Source organism: Doryrhamphus excisus, chromosome 20, assembly GCF_030265055.1.
Source record: "Doryrhamphus excisus isolate RoL2022-K1 chromosome 20, RoL_Dexc_1.0, whole genome shotgun sequence".
Lineage (NCBI taxonomy): Eukaryota > Metazoa > Chordata > Actinopteri > Syngnathiformes > Syngnathidae > Doryrhamphus > Doryrhamphus excisus.
In genome coordinates this window covers 5165113-5184623 of record NC_080485.1, presented here as the reverse complement: position 1 = coordinate 5184623, position 19511 = coordinate 5165113, and the positions used below count along the sequence as shown (strand labels likewise).

General features: G+C 40.4%; 2 protein-coding genes across 6 annotated transcripts in view; one reads left to right on the top strand and one right to left on the bottom strand.

Annotated features, from left to right (window-relative positions):
- The first annotated feature begins 1375 nt into the window (after positions 1–1375).
- vstm4a (V-set and transmembrane domain containing 4a) lies at positions 1376–9097 on the top strand. The gene is made up of 8 exons (XM_058058467.1): positions 1376–1611; positions 2506–2958; positions 4855–4908; positions 4988–5095; positions 5814–5847; positions 5927–6078; positions 6522–6586; positions 7502–9097. Exons 1-8 carry the CDS (start codon positions 1563–1565, stop codon positions 7652–7654), a joined length of 1068 nt encoding a protein of 355 aa, XP_057914450.1. The 5' UTR covers positions 1376–1562; the 3' UTR covers positions 7655–9097.
- Positions 9098–10747: 1650 nt separating this feature from the next.
- Positions 10748–19511, bottom strand: part of wdfy4 (WDFY family member 4) — a 40645-nt gene continuing 31881 nt past the window's right edge. For 4 of the 5 annotated variants that reach the window (XM_058058879.1, XM_058058875.1, XM_058058877.1 and 1 more), the window contains 13 exons: positions 19298–19421; positions 19110–19219; positions 18060–18210; positions 16839–16930; positions 15375–15584; positions 15117–15237; positions 13565–13722; positions 13295–13453; positions 12533–12712; positions 12202–12384; positions 11684–11780; positions 11033–11147; positions 10748–10958 (listed from right to left, as the gene is read on the bottom strand). In XM_058058879.1, coding sequence (XP_057914862.1) covers positions 10895–10958; positions 11033–11147; positions 11684–11780; positions 12202–12384; positions 12533–12712; positions 13295–13453; positions 13565–13722; positions 15117–15237; positions 15375–15584; positions 16839–16930; positions 18060–18210; positions 19110–19219; positions 19298–19421 — 1764 coding nt within the window. In that variant the 3' untranslated portion in view covers positions 10748–10894. The remainder of the gene's footprint in view (positions 10959–11032; positions 11148–11683; positions 11781–12201; positions 12385–12532; positions 12713–13294; positions 13454–13564; positions 13723–15116; positions 15238–15374; positions 15585–16838; positions 16931–18059; positions 18211–19109; positions 19220–19297; positions 19422–19511) is intronic. The other variant, XM_058058878.1, reaches the window with a different exon arrangement.

Sequence of the window (19511 nt, the reverse complement as noted above, 5' to 3'; positions counted from 1 at the left end):
TATTTTTTTCCTGTATGGAACAAATCCTTGCCCACTGTACCAATGGGATGTAATGATATGAATGACGGAATGAAAATGTCATTTCTTTTGATTTCCCTTGGCTGATACAAAAGAGCACTGATGTGGTGGTGCAGGCTCCCCATAGTCACCACAAGTGGGCTCTACCTACCCTGAGAAGCTCATAATCATTTTGACCATTGTAGGGCATAAAGGTAGGAACTTCTATACGTGGAACTTGGTAGGAAAATAACTCCCAATCAGATTTAGTGCTAGAAATTGTACAGAAATGTATAGTCAAACTTTAAGTAACACTAAAAGTAACAAAGAAGTTAATGACTGCTAATCGTAAATAAAACAATACACCCAGTATTTAGGTTAATGATGAAAAGCAAATTTGAGCTTGGTCGCAGATGTGCCACTTGCTGAGTCATTCTGAGTCATCATCCAAGTGTAAAAAGAAGTAAACTACTGACTTATTAGCATATTTTCCCACCAAAATATAATTAAATTACAAACAGTACCTTGAGCAGTTCTAAGTTTAAATTTTACATTCATTACTGTCGTACAAGTGTAAAAAGAAATTAACCATGAATAAAAGTATTACTAATAGGAGTTTTGAGGTACATTTTACCCCATACTGTACAACTTATGGAGTGTACAACTTTAATGTTCCACAGTAATATACAAACATGGCCTGTGGATGCCAGCAGCCTAGCAATGGCATCAGTACAACTGACTGGACTAAAAAACACAAAACACTCTGACAAGGATGCAAAAGTCCACTTGCGTGACACCCCTCCGTCCAACATAACCCGACTCACAGCGAGAAGGGTTCATTTTGTTGTGATTCCGTTTGGCTTTGGCGGCCTTCACGGCGCTACAGCAGAAGCCCTGCCTCAGCAATTTGGGCTGCCCAATAAAGCAGCAGGCCTCATTCCGCTGGGACAGTCTGTCAACCACAGCCAAAAGACAAGCCCATGCCACTCCATGCAGCAGCCAGACGGGGGAGAAGTCCCACCACACACACGCACACGCACACACACACAGAGAAATGCATCATTACCACATGCAGAAACAAAAACACAAGAGTGAACATATTTGACTGGCAGCGTTTGCACCACTGAGAGACAAGCGTAAGTAGACAAGTAATTGTGGATGATGGAAATGCACGTTCAGCACTGTCGTGTACCCTTCTAAAAATGACACACAATGTGATGGATACAAACTAAACCACGAGACCGGACCAAAACACTGGCCACTGGGTTTAAGGCCTTGGCCCAAGACTCCTCACAGGAACACAGGAAATGACATTTCCTTCGTTTAGCAGGACACACAGACAGCCGAGACAGGCCGGGGAGGGAATGTGAGAGAGAGACTACTGGGAGAATGAGTGGGAGTTCCTAAGTGGGAACAGAGCATGTACTGTTTCATATTACGGCGAAAAGAAGAGAAAGAGGGGAAGAGTTAATGTGGCCAAGGGCTCTGGTGGGTCGTGCAGTCGTGCTCCGCTTGTTTTAGCGCGCTGCAGTTTTCAGGGTTTATGGATTCACAGACAGAGGACAATGAACATCTCTGTAGTGCTGCTGGTCCTGACTAAAGCTCTGCTCACAGGTATGCTCATCTTGTTTACAGCAATAAAAAAGGCAGGGAGGGAGCGGGCATGCATGCAATATGTAAAGAAAATAACTTGTTGTGAACCATCAAATTAAAACTTTATTTAGAACTACAAGATAAAGGGGAATAAACTTGAACGCGCTTGTTCTCCTTGTAAGTAGTGTGTATTACCTTGTTACCATCACAGAGATTCCCAGCGAACACAAAACCGAGCAATGCAACATACGATGGTATCTGCCGCTCCGTTATCTTGTTGTCTCCTTGTCTCTTTAGGCCTATATTGTTATTACAATACGATTTCCCCAGCGGTAGATTTATCTGGAGTCTGTTTGATCACACATCTTGTGTCCAGACTCTACGTCTCCACTAGAACTGAGCTGACCCAGCTGGCTGCAGAACAACACATCACTACCTGCAGAGAAGAAAAAATAGCAGCATGCAGAGCAGAGAGTCTTGGTTAGGAAGGGACGAATTTCCCGTCTAATGATAGAAAAACATTATTGAATGAGGTCAAGCAGTGTGAAACCGGGCAGCAGTTGTGGGTGTGCATGTACACAAAATGCTGCAATTATGTTGAACTGGCAGGAAATCAAACATCTCTGCAGAAGTGAAGAGAGGAGACACCCATCATGTGACCTACCAAACGTAAACTGGAGAAGCACTTGGCATAGTGCAGAACTCAAGTAACCTAACATAGAGTTTCGATGGGCAAGACTCAGAAAGACCCTCAGATTCAAAATTCGAATTAAAAAAAAATCAATAGATTGCTTGTCTGCACGTTGGGTAGTTTTTGTCTTTTAGCAGAGGTAACAACAAATATAAAAATATAACACATGTATATAACCAACCAACCAACCACCTTATTGTACTCTTTGTATGTTGTACCAACAGGACTAGGCCATGCCTTGAATGTGACAGTGATTCCTGGACCCATTGTCATGGCAACCGAGCGGGACAACCTGACACTGTCCTGCCTGGTATCTCAGAGAAAAAGGAGCAGCAGTGTACTCATCCTCCGCTGGTTCTTCGCCCCTCTGACTCCTCCCACCCCCTCACCCTCTTTACCTCCTCCGTCTCCATCCCCTCCGGGCCCAGAACCCTCCCAGTTCCTCATCGTCAAGATGGGCATCAAGAAACTCAAGCTGTATGGAAACTACACCCGCCGCTTCCCCCAGCCCAAGTTTCGACTTTATGAGCAAATTGAGGGAGAGGTGTACCGCTTAAGGATTCTCAATGTGAGCGGGACGGACCAGGGCTTCTATACGTGTAGAGTGCACGAGATAAGGAAGTACAGGAACGTATGGAAGGCATCGTCTAATGGTTCGGGCACTACACAGCTAACAGGTAGCCAAAAGAGTGTGAGTGGGTCATGTGGTCTTCAAAAAAACTGAATAGCCATGAGAGGCAGAACTGAAGTGAGTCATCTTATACCACAGATGATGCCACTGTGGTCTGTCCCAAAAAAACAGCAAAAAAGAATGGTCCAATCACAACATTGAGGCCACACCTAGTAAAAATGCAACAGCAAGCATCTAAACAGAAAAGGAAATACAGTATGTGGCCATTGCAGCATTTCTATCAGAACTGGACGTGCAATTTTGATTTAATGTGCAAATAATCACAATTTCTGCTATCTCTCTTCCATATGTATTTATAAATCAAACCATCTGGCACGTCCATTTAAATTAAAAGCACTGTCAGTTCTCAACATCACCATTCAATCATCAGTTGATTCTGGCAAGCAAGATTCACACTTTTTGGCAAGTCTAACTGGAGCAGCAAAGAAGGGGATTTCTAGTGTTGTTGCATGGAAAAGATATAGCCTGGAATACCGGGACATCCCTAATAACCACACACATGCAAGCCATGTTATGGAAATAAGCAAACATTGGAAAAATGCTCTCCAGCTCTGAGTCGTGCCTTGGACGTGTTCTTGTATTTCTTTATGTGGCACCACCCTTGTCTTCCCACCATTACCATGGGGATATTTTGGCAAGTGGAAAAGCTACGATGAGCTCCTTACACGCTATTAGACCTGTGTGCATATGTGTGTGTGCATGTGTGTGTGTGTGAGTGTCACCTCATTTCCCTGGTATTTCCCTAAAAAAAACAATGAGCTCACGCTGCCAAACCACACTCAACAATATCACCCTGTGAATGAGTGTGAGGAGTACAAGTTTGTATGTTGCTGAGCTAGCTGTGTGCAGAAACTCTGAAATACACAACATCAGCATTTAGGAGGGCACTTTTATGCAAGAATCAGGAGAACATTCAATCGCAGCAGAACTTGCTCAGCCATATTCACACCACATAACCACAACAAAGCTGAAAACAAAAGATGGTTTTACATTACATTGTTGGGGTTTAAAAATGCAGCCGCAATGATGTATGCATGACGTGAACGCTTTATGGTATAGTTTACCTCTCGTGGAGAAACTTCAACATGGTGGAGGCATCTGCCAACGCCCTGTCCTACATTCAGGCCAGTGCCCCGCTGACGAAGCCACATAGCCGCAGGCATCTCTGACATGCAGACCACAGCAGAAAAAAAAAACAAAAAAACAAGAGCTGACATTATATGGGGCAAACAAAATCTAAATTCTAAATGTGATCTTAAATGAAAGAGAAATAATCGAATTGCTGTATTCTATAGGACGCTGGACATCATTCCTTTAGGTACACCTGCATCCAATAGAAGTGTATCATCATTTCTGCAAATGTGCAAATATAATAAGACTTTTCTCATACTAGTCTTGCACAGGATCTCATTGGATAATGCAGGTGTAAACCCTTTAGAGTCACTAAATATACGTTTTTCCATTTATTATGGCCATATTCATACATGACAAGTCAATCACAGCTGATATATATTGTGTGTTTATGCAGACCATGCATTTAAAAGACATATTAAAAAGTCATTAAGGGGTGCTTAGCATGGAATCATTCTCCCTCCTCAACCCCTTTTGCTAAATACCCCCGACCCTGTTCACACCACATCATTCAGTGACATGTACGCATTGAATGTCCTCATTCATTTGTGTAGTGTGTGTGTGTGTGTGTGTGTGTGTGTGTCACTCACCAGCCGTGTCAGCTTGTGTGATATTTCTGGAAACCACTGAGACTGTTTGGTTTATAGTGGGTCAGTTCCTTCAGAAAACAGCAACAACACCACAAGATGCTTAGCCTGGACTGTTTTCTTCTTCTCAAAATTTCCCTTTTTTTTCCTCTCCTTCTCTCCAGTGCATTTTACTCTGGAGGCTCATAGCAGTGAAGGAATTTGGCGTCTGTTATCAGGTATTCCCCTGGTCCTTAGTGCTAATGTTGTTTCCCAACATTAATGGATGTTTTTTTAATGTTGTTTTGTCTCACGTAGATGTCAATGTGTGCGCTGTGCTGATCTGCCTGCTGGGATTGCTCTCCATCTTCCTCTTCACACTCACTCTCACCGTCCAGTACTTCTACAGGAGACACAGGCTAAAAGGTCACTTGTTTTAGCATCACAATTTCACATTAATGGATTATACAGTGGAACCTCAGAGGTCAAACACAATTGTGGATGCTCATCTATGATTTGTTGGAATTTAGTTTTTACATTTTTTTTAATTTTTTTAATATAATCAACTACAACCATCATCAATTGATTCAACAGTACAGACTGTTAAAGTAACATTTTAACATGTGTTAATTGTAAGAAGCTAACCACTGAAACTAAGAAAAATGTAAAATATTCCTAACATTTTTAAGTCATACAAGTGTAAAAACACGTTAAAAATGAACTATGATGATAACACATCATATAAGTGAGAAGTGGACTTTATGCATCCTGCTTTTTAACATTCTTAAATGCCATATCAGTGTAAAAAGAAGTTTACCACTTTATAATACATTTTTAAAACAATAGTCTACCCTCCCTGTCATGATGAAAGTGTATAAGGAGGTGTATTACTAAAGACTCAGTATTGTACTGAGCAGCCAGGACTGAGATGTATGTGTGTGTGTGTGTGTTGTGTGATGCTTTTTCATGTTGCAATAAGTTGCATTCCAGGTTTTTTCACACTTTTTCGTACCCTTTTGTATTGGGATTATGTTCACAAAACAAAAAAAGCCAAACACACAAAAAAAAGTGGGGTTCAACTTCAGAGGTTCCACTTTACATTGATGACGGCAATAAACATACATATATTTATGTTGCTCCACAGCAAGTTACCTACTGGTCAAGTGTCCAGAGAGCAGGTGAGTGCAATGTCGCTCTCTCGATATGTATGTATAGAGCAAATATTAATTTGACTTTAATCATCTCTGTTGCATGCAGTTCAGGAGAGACTGTAACCAGCTCTGGTAGTACTTCCAGTTCCTCCCCAAGAACACAAAAGAAAGACACAGGGCAGAAAAGTGATGTAAAAGTGGCATTAAAACCTCCAAGAGTGCCTGAGGCGCCACCACCGTCACACACACCAACTAAAGGTAAGGATACTAGGGTCTCGTAAAAAGGGTTCACCTTATATTCAGGTTGCTACAATATATCAAAAACAGTGTATCAAACATGCACTCGTCAACTCACCAAGGACTGGTGTGTTTTAATATTTTCCAAATGTGCTCGAGGCAAGAGGCTCCAGCCCCCCATGATGCTAAGAAACTGAATTAGAGGGTTGAAATAACAGCACATGAAGGTACAGTATGCAGCCAGGATGAATTATAAAGGCAGTATATGCACATATTTGTAGCATGATGACAGCCAATCGGACACCACTGGAAGCAACATGTACACTATTCAGGTCAGGTGCCCCAAGGGCTCTGAAGCTTAAGTCCATCATCATACAAAAAAGGCTGAAATTGACTAAAGCTGTTAAAAAGTTACCCTTCAATTCATCTGAAATTTCTGATATTCTGTACTTTGTTTGTTTCAGCACGTGTGGCTTCCAAAAGACCCCAAAAGCCCAAAAGGTCAAAAGCTCACATAAGGTCTACCACAGTAAGTCTTTGCATCATCACTTATTTCCTCTACTTATGTCAGCAATGCATGAAATTAATTTAATCATTTTTAAAATGCAGCTCAAATTGCTGCAACTGAAATACACGCAAGAGGAAAATTTGTCTCACGACTACGGGAGTTTATTGCCCTCTCTTCATTTGGTTATGAGCATGATAATTATATTTATCTCTACTGCTTCTCAAACACAATTATTTATTTAGGGTGCTTCACTGGTTTTATTTCTACAATTAAAATATAGACAGTATTTCTCCCATTCTTGTGCTTTGTCTTTATGTGATGAAATACTCAGATGATTGTTCTGTTTTTGTTCTGGAAAAGCATAACAAGGAGATTAGAACTGCTTGGAATATGTTGGCAAGGTTACTTTCTGAAGTACTTTTATGACAGTACATCTACTCAAGGGACGATACCTGTAGAAACTTTAAAGTAGCAGGTTTACAGCTTGTATAAGTATACACTTCCAATCCACTAAAACCGAATCAATGGCCACAATGATCGAAATAGCTGGAAAAACAAGTGAGCAGCAAGATACTGTAATTATGTTTTGTCTACAGTCAAGTATAGTGTTATAGTCTATTTAGACCAATGGTCACCAACCTTTTTGAGTCCATGATCCGTGGTTTTGGCCATGAACACTTAAGGTGCCCATGCTTTTGGAGCTCTTCGTCAGGGTTCGGCCTGTAAAGTCCCAAAGATCAACCAGTCGATCGCGATCGACAGGTTGGGGATCCCTAATTTAGACAATAATGTGTCTTGACACATACACCGAGTACTCAAGTATACCCAGGCTTCACTTTGATAGGATAGAAGATCTCAATCACTGGTTGCTGAAATACAACTTGTGAGGTGAAACTCACTTCTTTCACAGCTAAATTCCTCCCTTCTCAATTGTAGGCTCGAGTACCCCATGACGACAGTCTAACCTATGCAGAGCTGGAGCTGGTCCGACCCAGTCTCGAACCACCGGCCTCAGCCAGTCCTGACCCCACCCCCTCCAGCCCAGACACCGTGTACGCTCAGATCCTCTTCCAGGAGAAACAGCTGTAAACACAGAAGCCCTGCACACATGGATGTTCACAGTACCTCCCGGAGAGGAGTACAGCTTGAGTTCCAGAAGGAGGATGTATATTTATGAACACGCAATCTTGATAATTCAGCATTTGTTTTAGCCTTAATAAGGGTTTGCGTGTCTTTGACCTCCTGGTTCTAGTCCAGCTCCAGTCGTATGTTGTTTTGTTTGTCTGCATCTCTGGCCTGTGAGCCAGATGTTCTGAAGAATGTTCTGTTTTGGTTCTGTGGATGCTCAGGAGGTTTTGTAGACAGTGCAGCTTTGTACATTCCTCTATAGCTACAGAGGGGAAATTAATAATAAAATTATGCCCAGGTAAAGTGGAATCTTTTCACATTAAACAAGTTTATAAATGATCTTCATTGAGGCATTTTTTATTTCTTGTTTTAGATTCATATAACATGGCAAAATCATATATCATACAGGTGTAAATTAAGTCAGATTGTGTAACTATGAATAAACTTAAATAGGCAATGTGTTAAGATAGTTCAGTGATGCAGTCCGTTAGCTTAGCATAGCCTTTTTGGAAGTAACTCGTCTAAGCAACCAAAACTTCTTTCATTTTAAAAGTATGTTAGACACATCCAGGAAGTTTTAAAGTTCTACTCCTGAAAAACAGTAATTGCTTTAAATCAACCCAATCCACTAGTTGGCATTATAATCAATTAACTTGCTGCTTGCTAGCTTGGTATATGCAATGGCTAAAGAAAAGTAACAACCAACAGATTTTTAAATGTACCATATTCCTTACAGTACAAAGACATTATCTCATAAGAATACTAAGTTACGCTGCTTTAAAGGAAAACTATTTTCGGTAGTTTGATATTTGTAAAAACAGTATGCAGCATGTTAGCTTAGCATAGCATAGAGCGATAAAAAATACTTTCATTTATTTTATGATTTTAATGTGGAAAAATAAATAATAGAGGAAGACTAAACTTTAAACCAAACAACTATCAATTTGCGGCTAAAGCAAAACAGCCGGGTAGCTTAGCATAGTTTAATGTAGCATCCAGGTTAAAGAATATATATATATATAAATATTAGTACTATCGTGTGGTGAGGTTCATGGCTGGTGGCATTTTTATTTTACGTTAATATAGATTGCTCATTAAGAGGATAATTTTTTATTAACTGAAAAACATCTGTGTGCTTATATTTTACCTGTATATTCAGTACAGGAATCCCTCATTTATCGCGGCTAATTGGTTCCTGACCCGACTGCGATAAGTGAATTTCCATCAAGCAGGATTCTTTCTTCATAAACTGAATATTCCATAGATATGCATAGAAAACCTGTTTATGATCTTTAAGTTAAGTTAAGTTTTAAATATTATTACTGCCCTCTAGACATGAAACACCTGTATAGTCACCTTTACATTCGTATTACCCAATATAGTTAATATGCTCAATCAATATACTCCATGTGGAAGACAGGAAGTGACGTTGGGGGTTCAGAGTTTAGTTTCAGTGTTATTACTATGATGATGATTATGTTATTATCGTGCTTCTTGTAGACAATTTCAACCCGCAATAAAAGCCTGTTGTTTTGGCAATAAAGACTGATTACTGACGCCCAGTGGTCAATGCAGAATATCACATTCTGTTTTTAATGAATGCTCTCCAGCTGGTGTGTAATACAAGAAAAAAAGCAACTAAGACTTTTACACAAGTCTTAGCTCACATTTTAACAAGGGGATAGAAAAATATCCACATATAAAAAGAGAATCCAGTTTTAGTAGAAAGGTTCTACTCACCTGTATTTCAGATTGACTGTGTAACGCAGGTGTGGTTTCCCCTTACCACTTAAATATAACACGATCCTAAACATACAAGACAGGCATGGTGCATGGAAAAATTCATCTGAAATAATTGTTGTTATGATTTTGGGCCAGGTACATTAAGTAAATTGAATTGAACTGAGGGGCACAGGGAGTCCTTCCTACCAAAATGGCCTCAGCAATTAGCAGCAAATAACAAATTCTTAGGGGGTGTTGGCGTTACGCACTGGCAAGCAGGTAAGGTGAAGGTCGTGAAGCATTTTGTGAAGGTCAGGGTGAAAAATAGAACAGGAGGAAGAGAGTGAGAGAATGAGTGACTGTGAGCGGCAGAGATGATGATGATGATCCTCATCATCCCCCACAGTTCACACTTGTCGACCGGGGTGAACCCGCTAATGACTACATTTATTCAAATTAGACTAATTGTAATCATGGTTAATAATTAGCTTTACAGTGCATTATAATTGGGTTAGGCTACAAGATGGTTCTGCCTTGGTGCTATAATTTATTTGATTTAATTACTCTGAAGAAGGCAACGCTTGGACATCTCTGTCATAAAACCAGCCATGTAGAGAGAATGGTGCCGGCCGTTGTCTTTAGAGAAGGTCATTGGCGGCTCTCCGGGAAAATTACGAGGACTATTTTCCACTCTATTAAGCTACTTCACTTAGCACAATTAGCCACACATACACAGAGGTTAAAGACACAGACCCCCTTCCTGGATGACGAGTAAGAAAAAAGTGAGACAGGAGGGCCAGTACCTTCAAAAACACAGCTTTAGGCTGGTAATGTTAAGCTTTGTCTGTGTGCAGACAATACTACATGATTAGAAATTATTAAAGTGTTGGGATGTTCACTTACCACAAACATTTTGCAGAGCTAAACATTTGCAGAATGCTGGCATGGACGCAGACTATTGTTTGTACTTCATGAGCAAAAGCTCTCAGTGTTCTCAAGCTAGCTAAACATGCAATTCCTTTTCTTTCCCTTCGCACAAAAAGTAAAACAGATGCAGCCTGAAATAGAAAAAAGTCCGTTCCAGGGTCAAACCATCTCCATCATGCAACCATAGTGACAGAATATCACTTACTTACATCGGAATATGTTTTGTTTCCGGATTTACAGTTACACTGTTACATTACACTGTTGCTTTTTACTATGATTGATACCCTTCTGTCATGCCATCACAAGACAAAAATTTGTTTAAAAAAATAAAAATACAATTTATACAAATTGTATTCTATCCAGTTGACAATAAGGAAACTTGCAAAACTTTCATATAGCTAAAAATGTTTAATTCACTTTGTGGTTTTAGTATTTACAAAGACAAGTACAATAGTATAGTCATTCACATTCACTGTATTCACTGTAAATTCACAAAGTTCATATCTTGAATGAGGCGCCAACAATAAATGTAACACTCACATGTAAGTAAGCTCACTCACATGTCCAAGTGAAAACTCTGCCCCAGGCGTCACCTGCCAGCAACGTAGCATGGGTCCTACACAAACACAGCAACACATGTCAATCAGGCGACACAACATTCGAAATGCTTCCTTTTTACTGTGAGTGTACCTGGACATGGCCAATACTGTGACAGCTGGATTATTTTTGCTGCGATGACTTCTATTGATCTCCCGACGCAACACCAGACATCTCCTCCAGTGTTTAAGCTGCTGTGGGCTGCCTGCTAAGGAAACATCATCAATGTAAGACTTGAGTTATATGATTCTTAATATTGCATGCCTCTACAGTCCTACACATTAAAACACGTGCAAGAAAATTATCTGTCTATGGTCAATCAACTGCTAAAGTGAGGAAAAATGCCTCAAATACAAATGTTACATAAAGATTAGTCACGGTGTAATTTGCAGAGTGATCCTATGAGGTGACGTGGGGCTGTAACCAACGTATGCCAAATTGGATCTGGGTATTATTGCTTTCTAAATTATAAACGCATAGGCACGTCAGCAGATTCACTCATCAGTGTTTACTGCCTCTATGCTTAATAACTTTATAACAACATAATTCCTGCTAGCCCTAACACTAGCAGGGGATCTGAAAATAATCATCTTACACTTAAGGATTTATCTAATTAGAGGTGTTTTTCCTTGTGAAATTTAAAAAGTAAAAATAGTTTTGGTGCCGTTTTCTGCTCAGCCACTTCCTTCATCCTGTCCGTTACAAATGGATATAATATGGACGTAAACAAGTGAGCAGCATTACCGGTGCTCTCTGCCATAGCTGTTGGATCTTGCCCTAGGGACACAGGCTCTTCTGGAGGGCCAGTTAATTGTCTTCTGGTGTACTCTGTCCTCCATATCTGTGTGAAAGACACATAACGAGTAGCAAAATCAGACATAATTCAACATAATAGCAAAAGCACACATGTGCAGTGGTGCACACACACTCTCCATAACTCATGGTAATAATAAAGTAATAATACCAATTGTGTGTGTGTGTGTGTGTGTGTGTGTGCTGCATTGGCACCCTTTCCCGAGCGGGGCCCAATTTAAGAGTTTGCAGTTTGATTGCAGCAAGGCAGCATTATGCTTATATTAAACACACACAACCCATAAGCTGTTATTATTACCTTGATGGACACCCAGGCTGCTTCCTGCGAGGCTAATACCAAAGTAATGACACACTTTCAAACACTGTGCAAAAACACTATATAAAACAAAACAATAACCTCTCTATTAGTCCAGCAAAAAGTTATAGAGGTGGCCTTCAAAAACACTCACCCGTATGATACCATCCGCACAGCCGGTGACCACCACATTCCTGGGGTCCCACTCTTGCCGCTGTGAGAAGCTGACACAAAGGATGTCAGCCTGAGGCCCACAGGAAGTGTCAGAGCAAGCTAACAGTTGACCCTTCATGGTCCACAGGTACAGCACAGGCCCAGCACACGATGCAATCTCACCCTTAGACAAAGCAATGCAGAGTGAATGCCTTCCAGTGCAAAAATGCACCAATTTCACAACGAGCATCTTCCCTTCCTCATGCTTTGAAGTGCGTGGTTATGGCAGCACCAGGACAAATATAAAGGACTGATAAAGAGGTTCGACTTACAGTCAGGTCATTTATTGCCACTGCACAGACACTGCTTGAATGTCCCACCAACTGTGTGACGTAGCTTAGCTCCTCCAGATCCCACAAGATGCACGTCAGATCCTGGGAACCGCTCACCACCAAGCTATGGACCTCAGATGCAGTTAGGCAGGTCACCACATCAGTGTGACCATACAGTGGCTATGGGCAGAAACAATATAGTTACCAGTGGTAGCAATAACAAAAGACAAATCACATCAAAAAAATAAATACAAATTTAAACGTGTGCAAAGGAACTTTAAAACAATACGCAAGAAAGACACACTTAAGCTGTGATAGGGCTACTTGGGAGTTCAAAACAGGACAAGTCTCACTATGAAATAATTTCTCCAAGCAAGTCTACAAAGAAAACAGTCCTCACGTACAGTATCACAGACTGCATTTAGCTCAGTTAGGTTTATTGTGACGATGTGGAAACACTGGCGTTCTCACCAATATGTGAATATATTAGATGTTTTCTTGCCTTGTTATTTTTCTACATTATTCATTTGTTTTGTTATTCTTGTTGTGCTACAAGCCATATTTGTGTCATAAGTAATACTTTTTTATATGTATAAATATAGCCGTATGATAATGCTACGACAATAAGTAGTCTCTGAATATTTGTTAACATAGTTTGATTGTTTGGGGGATTTTTTGTGAACCTCACTTGTACTGCCAAAGATCTGGTAAATGTGGCTAGACCTCGGTTTCTATTCATGTCTAAATAGTGCACAGACTTACCTGTATTAGTTTCATGTGGACGAGTTTGTCCTTGTTGACTGCCACGTCCCACACACAAACCACAGTGCTGCTTCCTGCTGTGATGATAGTTGTTGGGTTGGGACAGGCGGCGCACAGCGTGGCCCCCCAATCACATAAACTCTCGCACACAGCAAAGGTCTTAATAAACACAAAAGCAAAGACATGATGATACCGTGATTAAAGATTTAGTAGCTACACATTTCATTTCTACTGCATAAGTTTACACATTTTGGCAATGGCTACACTTACCTTGTCAGTGGAGTAGTTTCCAAAAGTGCAGCTGTTGTCAGGGAAACCCCAGCTGAAGTAGCTGCTCAACAAAGGTGACAGGAGGATTCGGTTTTTCGCCAGAACGAGCACTTCTTTCTCAAGACACATTATTTGACCGACTGGACCTCTTGGCAGCTCTGCAGAAAGATCGTACAGTATATCACAGAGTATGCGACTGTTAGTGGAGCACCAAAGAGCAACACAACAACAGCATCTTTCCGAAAGGTTGTAATATATTAAAGAACTTACTGAATAAAATATATACAATGTTCACTCTGGCTAAGCAACATAGTATGTACATGTTCATATAAATCTAACAGCGCAATAACAAACATACAATAATGAGTTAGGTTTGTATGGAATGTTATTAAATAAACTCCAAAAAAGGACAATTAGGGCCATAATTCCCAAACTACACCAATATATGTCCTTGGGGGACATCTTATTCAAAAGTTGTATGTGAGAATGTCTCTGTGTGTGTGCAGATAGTGCAAGAGAGACAGAAAGAGAGGCTATAATTGTTCCTGTAATTGAGCTTTCCGTGCAAGAAACAGCACAAATCATTACACCCTGTCACCTGCTCCTGCTCTTAAAATCCCCAGAAAGAAGCCAATTCTGCATTAGTCCACGCATTCCTCCTCCTATTCATCTCTATCTGCTTATTGATCAGATCAGACACTCTAAGATTTAATATGAAAGGTAATATGCAGGAATCTCTCCCTGAGCATTTGCGGCTTCATCTCCTCTCCCTCAGTGGGCCTGTAGGGATATTCAGATTATTAAGTAGAGCTCAGCAAAAGAGTCATCTCCATATTGTAGTTCTAACAGATAGCGCCTTCCGCTCTGTCCATAGTGTAAATTAAAATATGGATGCTCTTGCGCTGTTCCAACGATCCCCTCAAGACCGGGGCACATCTTGTATATAATAATTGGCATCAAATGGTGTGAGATAAAATAAAGGCGGGGAGCAACACAAAGTGGTGGCAGTTGAACATGACTATAATTGCATGCATTTTTTTCTGTCTTTCTTTAGATGCTGATGCTGTGCTAAAATATAAGGTAAACCTGATGCAACAAAACTTAAGACAAAGCAAATAATTTCAAGTTATATAGGGAACCTGTGCTATTCTATTGAAAAAGAAATCCAAGTGTCAAAAGCAGGTTGCGTTGTGTTGCATATCAGTCAGTCTTTTTGTGGAACCAGTCCATCCTTGCCAATTGCTGTAAACCTGTCAGATTGGGAAAGCATTGCTATGGTTACCCAATAGCGTTTCCATTTTGTAGTTTCAAAATGCCTCCCTTTTTTTTGCATGTTTGCTGTGATTGTCATGCAATCATCACATCACCTGAACTTCATTTCGACTGAAAATTTGGGGCCAAATTCCTTCCGTTTGTCGAACAACTTCTTCTGGCTAAATAATTCCATATCACAATTTGAGAACATTTGGGCCTTTTTCAGATGTGGAATTTCAAGTGTCAGGAGACAGAACAAAACAACAGTTTCTGTAGACTGCTTTTAGCGTGTGTGTACCTCTGAATGGTTGGGCTGTTGTCTTGAGTTTGTCAAGATTGAAGAAAAAGGGTGTTGGATGAGGTGGTGATGCTGACTCTTTCTTTGTGCCACTACGAGACGGGTGAGGTTTGGTGAAGAGCTACAATAAAAACAAACAAGGGATTCATTCATTCATTCATGTTCTATGGCGCTTATCCTCACTGGGGTCGTGGACAAACAGGGGATTATATTCTTTTTTTTAAGATAAATTAGGTTGATAAATGTTTGGTTTGTTACCTGTTTGGGAATCTGGCCAAAGTTGCTGACATATCCCAAGATTGTACTCTTGATGAGCGGGTCCTTAGCATCCTGACGGCCTCTCTGGGCGTAAAAGTAAGGATGGAAGGCGTTGACGCTTTCGACAGCAGCGGGGCCTTGTTGACGATACCCAAAAATCAGGTCAATCCACAAGTGGAGGTGTGAACTCACATAGTCGCTTTCCAAAGCCTGTGATAAAAGGACAGACACTATGAAACAATGCAGAAATATGCAGCGGTTTGTTATAACAGAGCTAACAAAGCCATCATTCATTCATTCATTTATTTTCTTCCTCATGAGGGTCGCAGCTGTCATCGGGCGAGAGGCAGGGTACACCCTGGACTGGTCGCCAACCAATTACAGGGCACATATAGACAAACAACCATTCACACTCACATTCATACCTATGGACAATTTGGAGTCACCAATTAACCTAGCATGTTTTTGGAATGTGGGAGGAAACCGGAGTACCCGGAGAAAACCCACGCATGCACGGGGAGAACATGCAAACTCCACACAGAGATGGCCGATGGTGGAATTGACCTCGGGTCTCCTGGCTGTGTGGCCTGCATGCTAAACACTTGACCGTCGTGCAGCCCCGAAGCCATCATTGAAAGTTTTAATATGAGACTTGAGCAACACAAGAAACTTTGTTTAACATGCATAAGCAATCAAATTAAACAGGTACTGTATGATTTCCTCAAAAAGTCAATTTAAAAGTCAGACGCTGCAGAGTTGTGTTATGAGCTTACCACCACACTGGCATTAAAGAATGATTTGTGCAGAATTAGCCAGAGATTGGTTTAATAAGAAAAAAAGGACATAATGACCTGCTGTGCGAATGCAACTATTCTTAATAATCCCACCCTCGAGTAACCAAAAAAACTCATAACAAGGATGTATTGTCTTGATTTAATTTGTGCATGAAAGGAAAAAAAATGTTAAAAGTTACTAATTTTATGAGAATGGTGGGCAGTAGTTGAGTAGACTGTGTAGTGATAAAAGTTGAGATGCCCCCGGGATGGTGAAAACAGAGAGTCAAGTGCAAAATGATCCAATAAGCTCACACATGGGGAGAGCTGAGAAAAAAGAGGGAGTTCATAGACAAGATGCATTGTGGGAAAATAAAGGCCTGCCTTGAGTTGTGCTGAATAGGCTTGTTGTCCTGCAGACACGTTTTCATTGATAAGCAAGAAAAGTGGATACAACAATAAAGAGTGTACTGTGAAAAAGACCTCTATTACACTGTATATTAAGACTCAAGATAAGGCAAGTACAATTACTGTTCCTATCCATTGTAAGAGGGATCTCTCTCTACACTGAATCGTTGTATCACATTACAAAACAGCATACTGTCTGGTATGAAAAGCATTAATAGCTCTTATGGGAAAACGCATAATTTCATTAGTGTCTGAAAGCCACAGTGACTGGAAGGTCACTGACCTCACGTTGGATTCTAATGAACTCCTGAGGGTCGTCTTTCGCCCATGCCGGCAGTTCCACATCTCCGAGAGCGGTTCCGTCCGCCATGAAGCCTAAAGACAGAAGTGCAGATGAGGACACCTAATAAGTGTCAACAATCTGCAGATGACTGCAGATGACTTAAAACTATTTTTCAACATGTTTGTCTGTGGACAATGTGACATGGGGATTTCACCGCAATTTACAGTGACTGCAACACTGATAGATGTATCGTTTTATGCAAACCACCTCACTGTTTCTTGCCAAATCTTTAAATATGGTTCACTAAATGCTATGTTTCATTTTCACAAGCATCAAGCCAAAGTAAAGTACTTTGCATCAAGCCAGATCGTACAGCCATTCTGCATAGGACACTTTGTAAACTAAGAAAGACAGAAGACATAACAGAAGAATAAATTTTATAGTTAGTCTGGAATATCTTGCTGAGAGTTAAAAAGTGGTATAATGAACATGAAGGTAAAATTACACTTTTAAGGGGATGTCACATGTTTAGTTCGGTTAACTCTGGTTTCATTACTTTGCAAGTACGACTCATTTGGTCAAGTGTGAGCGTGACCATTACAATCCTGATGCTCACTAGAGAGATGATCTTGGAGCACTTCCAAGCGAACTCTGGTGAAGTTCGTTCACCTGAGCTCAAATGCGAATGCTCCATGGACCAAAGACGCAGATCAGTATGAAACTGACACCAAAAAGCATGCAAAATTAACATAGTAAGAGCAAATTTGGGGGGGAAACTGCCTCTTTGATAAGATCTCTCTCTTTAAAGGAAGACTTTTTGTGAAATCCAAGCTAGTAAATAGTGTAATATAAAAATAACCTGTGTATTCTACCCGTTAGCGAGCATTTCATTTTAGAATATTTGAGTGGTCCATTGGTATGAATGTGAGTGTGAATGGTTTGTTTGTCTATATGTGCCCTGTGATTGGCACCCTGGACTGGGATGGATGGATGAATGAGTTATACCACATCAGGAAAGCTGTCCAATCAAATCCTTACTTTAAGCATATCGCCTGTGGTCCTATGTACCAAAAGACCAGTGTGAACACAAAGTGAACAGCACAAATGTGCGCACTAACTCTCTTATTTTTTGGTCTGGACCAGAAAACTACACAACAAGTGTGAACGCAGCCTTAGCTGATTTTAAAGATGTGATGAGAAATATGAATTTTGAAGGCCAACCCAGCTGCATGTGGTTGGAGTTAAGCAGGAAGTCCGGCAGGTAGAAAAACTCAGGAATCAGCTCTCTGACGTCACTCATGTTGTCTCGGGAGGCAGACTCCCACTCTTTGTTAACACTATAAAACATCCGCTCCGGGATATCAAATCCGCCCTAGGAGGAGAGGAAAGACGTACATATTGTGAAAAGTGACGTAATGTTACATTAATACAGTAGTCAGAGCATTGAACCACACAAGGAAGCATTTCATTCCTTCCATAAATTCCTATAATCTGTGATGAAAATCTCATGAGAGACAATGTAATTTAGAATAAAACAATTATTGCAATGAATGAAAATAGCTTATATATTGATAAACCTGGTTAAAGATGTAAATCTGGTTATGGATATTACAACACTGCGCTTCAGCAGACAAAAAGGCACAATAATTCACCAGACTAAACTCTTTATTGCTTTATTCTGACTATCAAATATGCATGCCTTTTCATTATAATCACTTGGACTCTGTATTGGAAATCTGCAACAACAATGGCGATCAGTACGGGTTGCTTTTAGATGCTTCCTGCAATTATTTGCATATATATTGAAATCGCACCATAATATGTTTTCAAACGTAGAAAAAAATGTGAAATGGGTGCTACAAGTTGCAGAGTAATTTGATCATATTGTAGTAGGAGACAAATATTATTAGCGTTAAATTCTCTCCTCATCTAAAATAAGGCGAACTGTGGTTGCTTCACAGTGGTTACTTATTATAATTGGCAATCATTTATGTGGGCCTATTTGTGTTTACTGACTTATCGGGAGCTGACATTCATTACATTTATGCTGCATCTGGTTGATTTTAATTTCAATCATTCTAATCACTCATAAACAGCTTGTCCATACCTTGAGAAATTGTTTTATATTAGTGGTGTTACAGTTGGTTTAAGTAGAAAGAAAAATAATCGGGTAAATGAATTTAATTGATGATCTACAACACACTGAATGAAAGATGAAAGTTGTTCGTATTTGCTATTTAGTGGGGTGAATACCAATACATTTTATTTCACCTGTAGTGCCTGAAAGGTGTGAGAAAATGGCTCCATGCGAACGAGGAAAGAGGCCACAATGATGGCTGAGGAGTAGTGGGTACAGTAGTGACATCGTGCTGACAAATCTCCTTTTAAAAAGGAAACACATTTAGACCTTAAACCACATAAGTGAGAAGAAACAAGAAATTAGGCTGCTGGATCGGTACCTTCACCCCCACTGCTCTCCACTTCTTCATATCTCTGGATAAACATCTGCTTTCTTTTCTCCGTCTGAGCGCCCATTGGTTTCGACAGATCACGGAAGGTTGCAGGATTTGACAGGTCCAGTGTCTGTTCAGGTGGGGAGTACACATTTTTTAGAGGAAGTTTTTGAGGGTAGCAACAGTATCTCACTAAAGTGAGTACACCCCTCATGTTTCA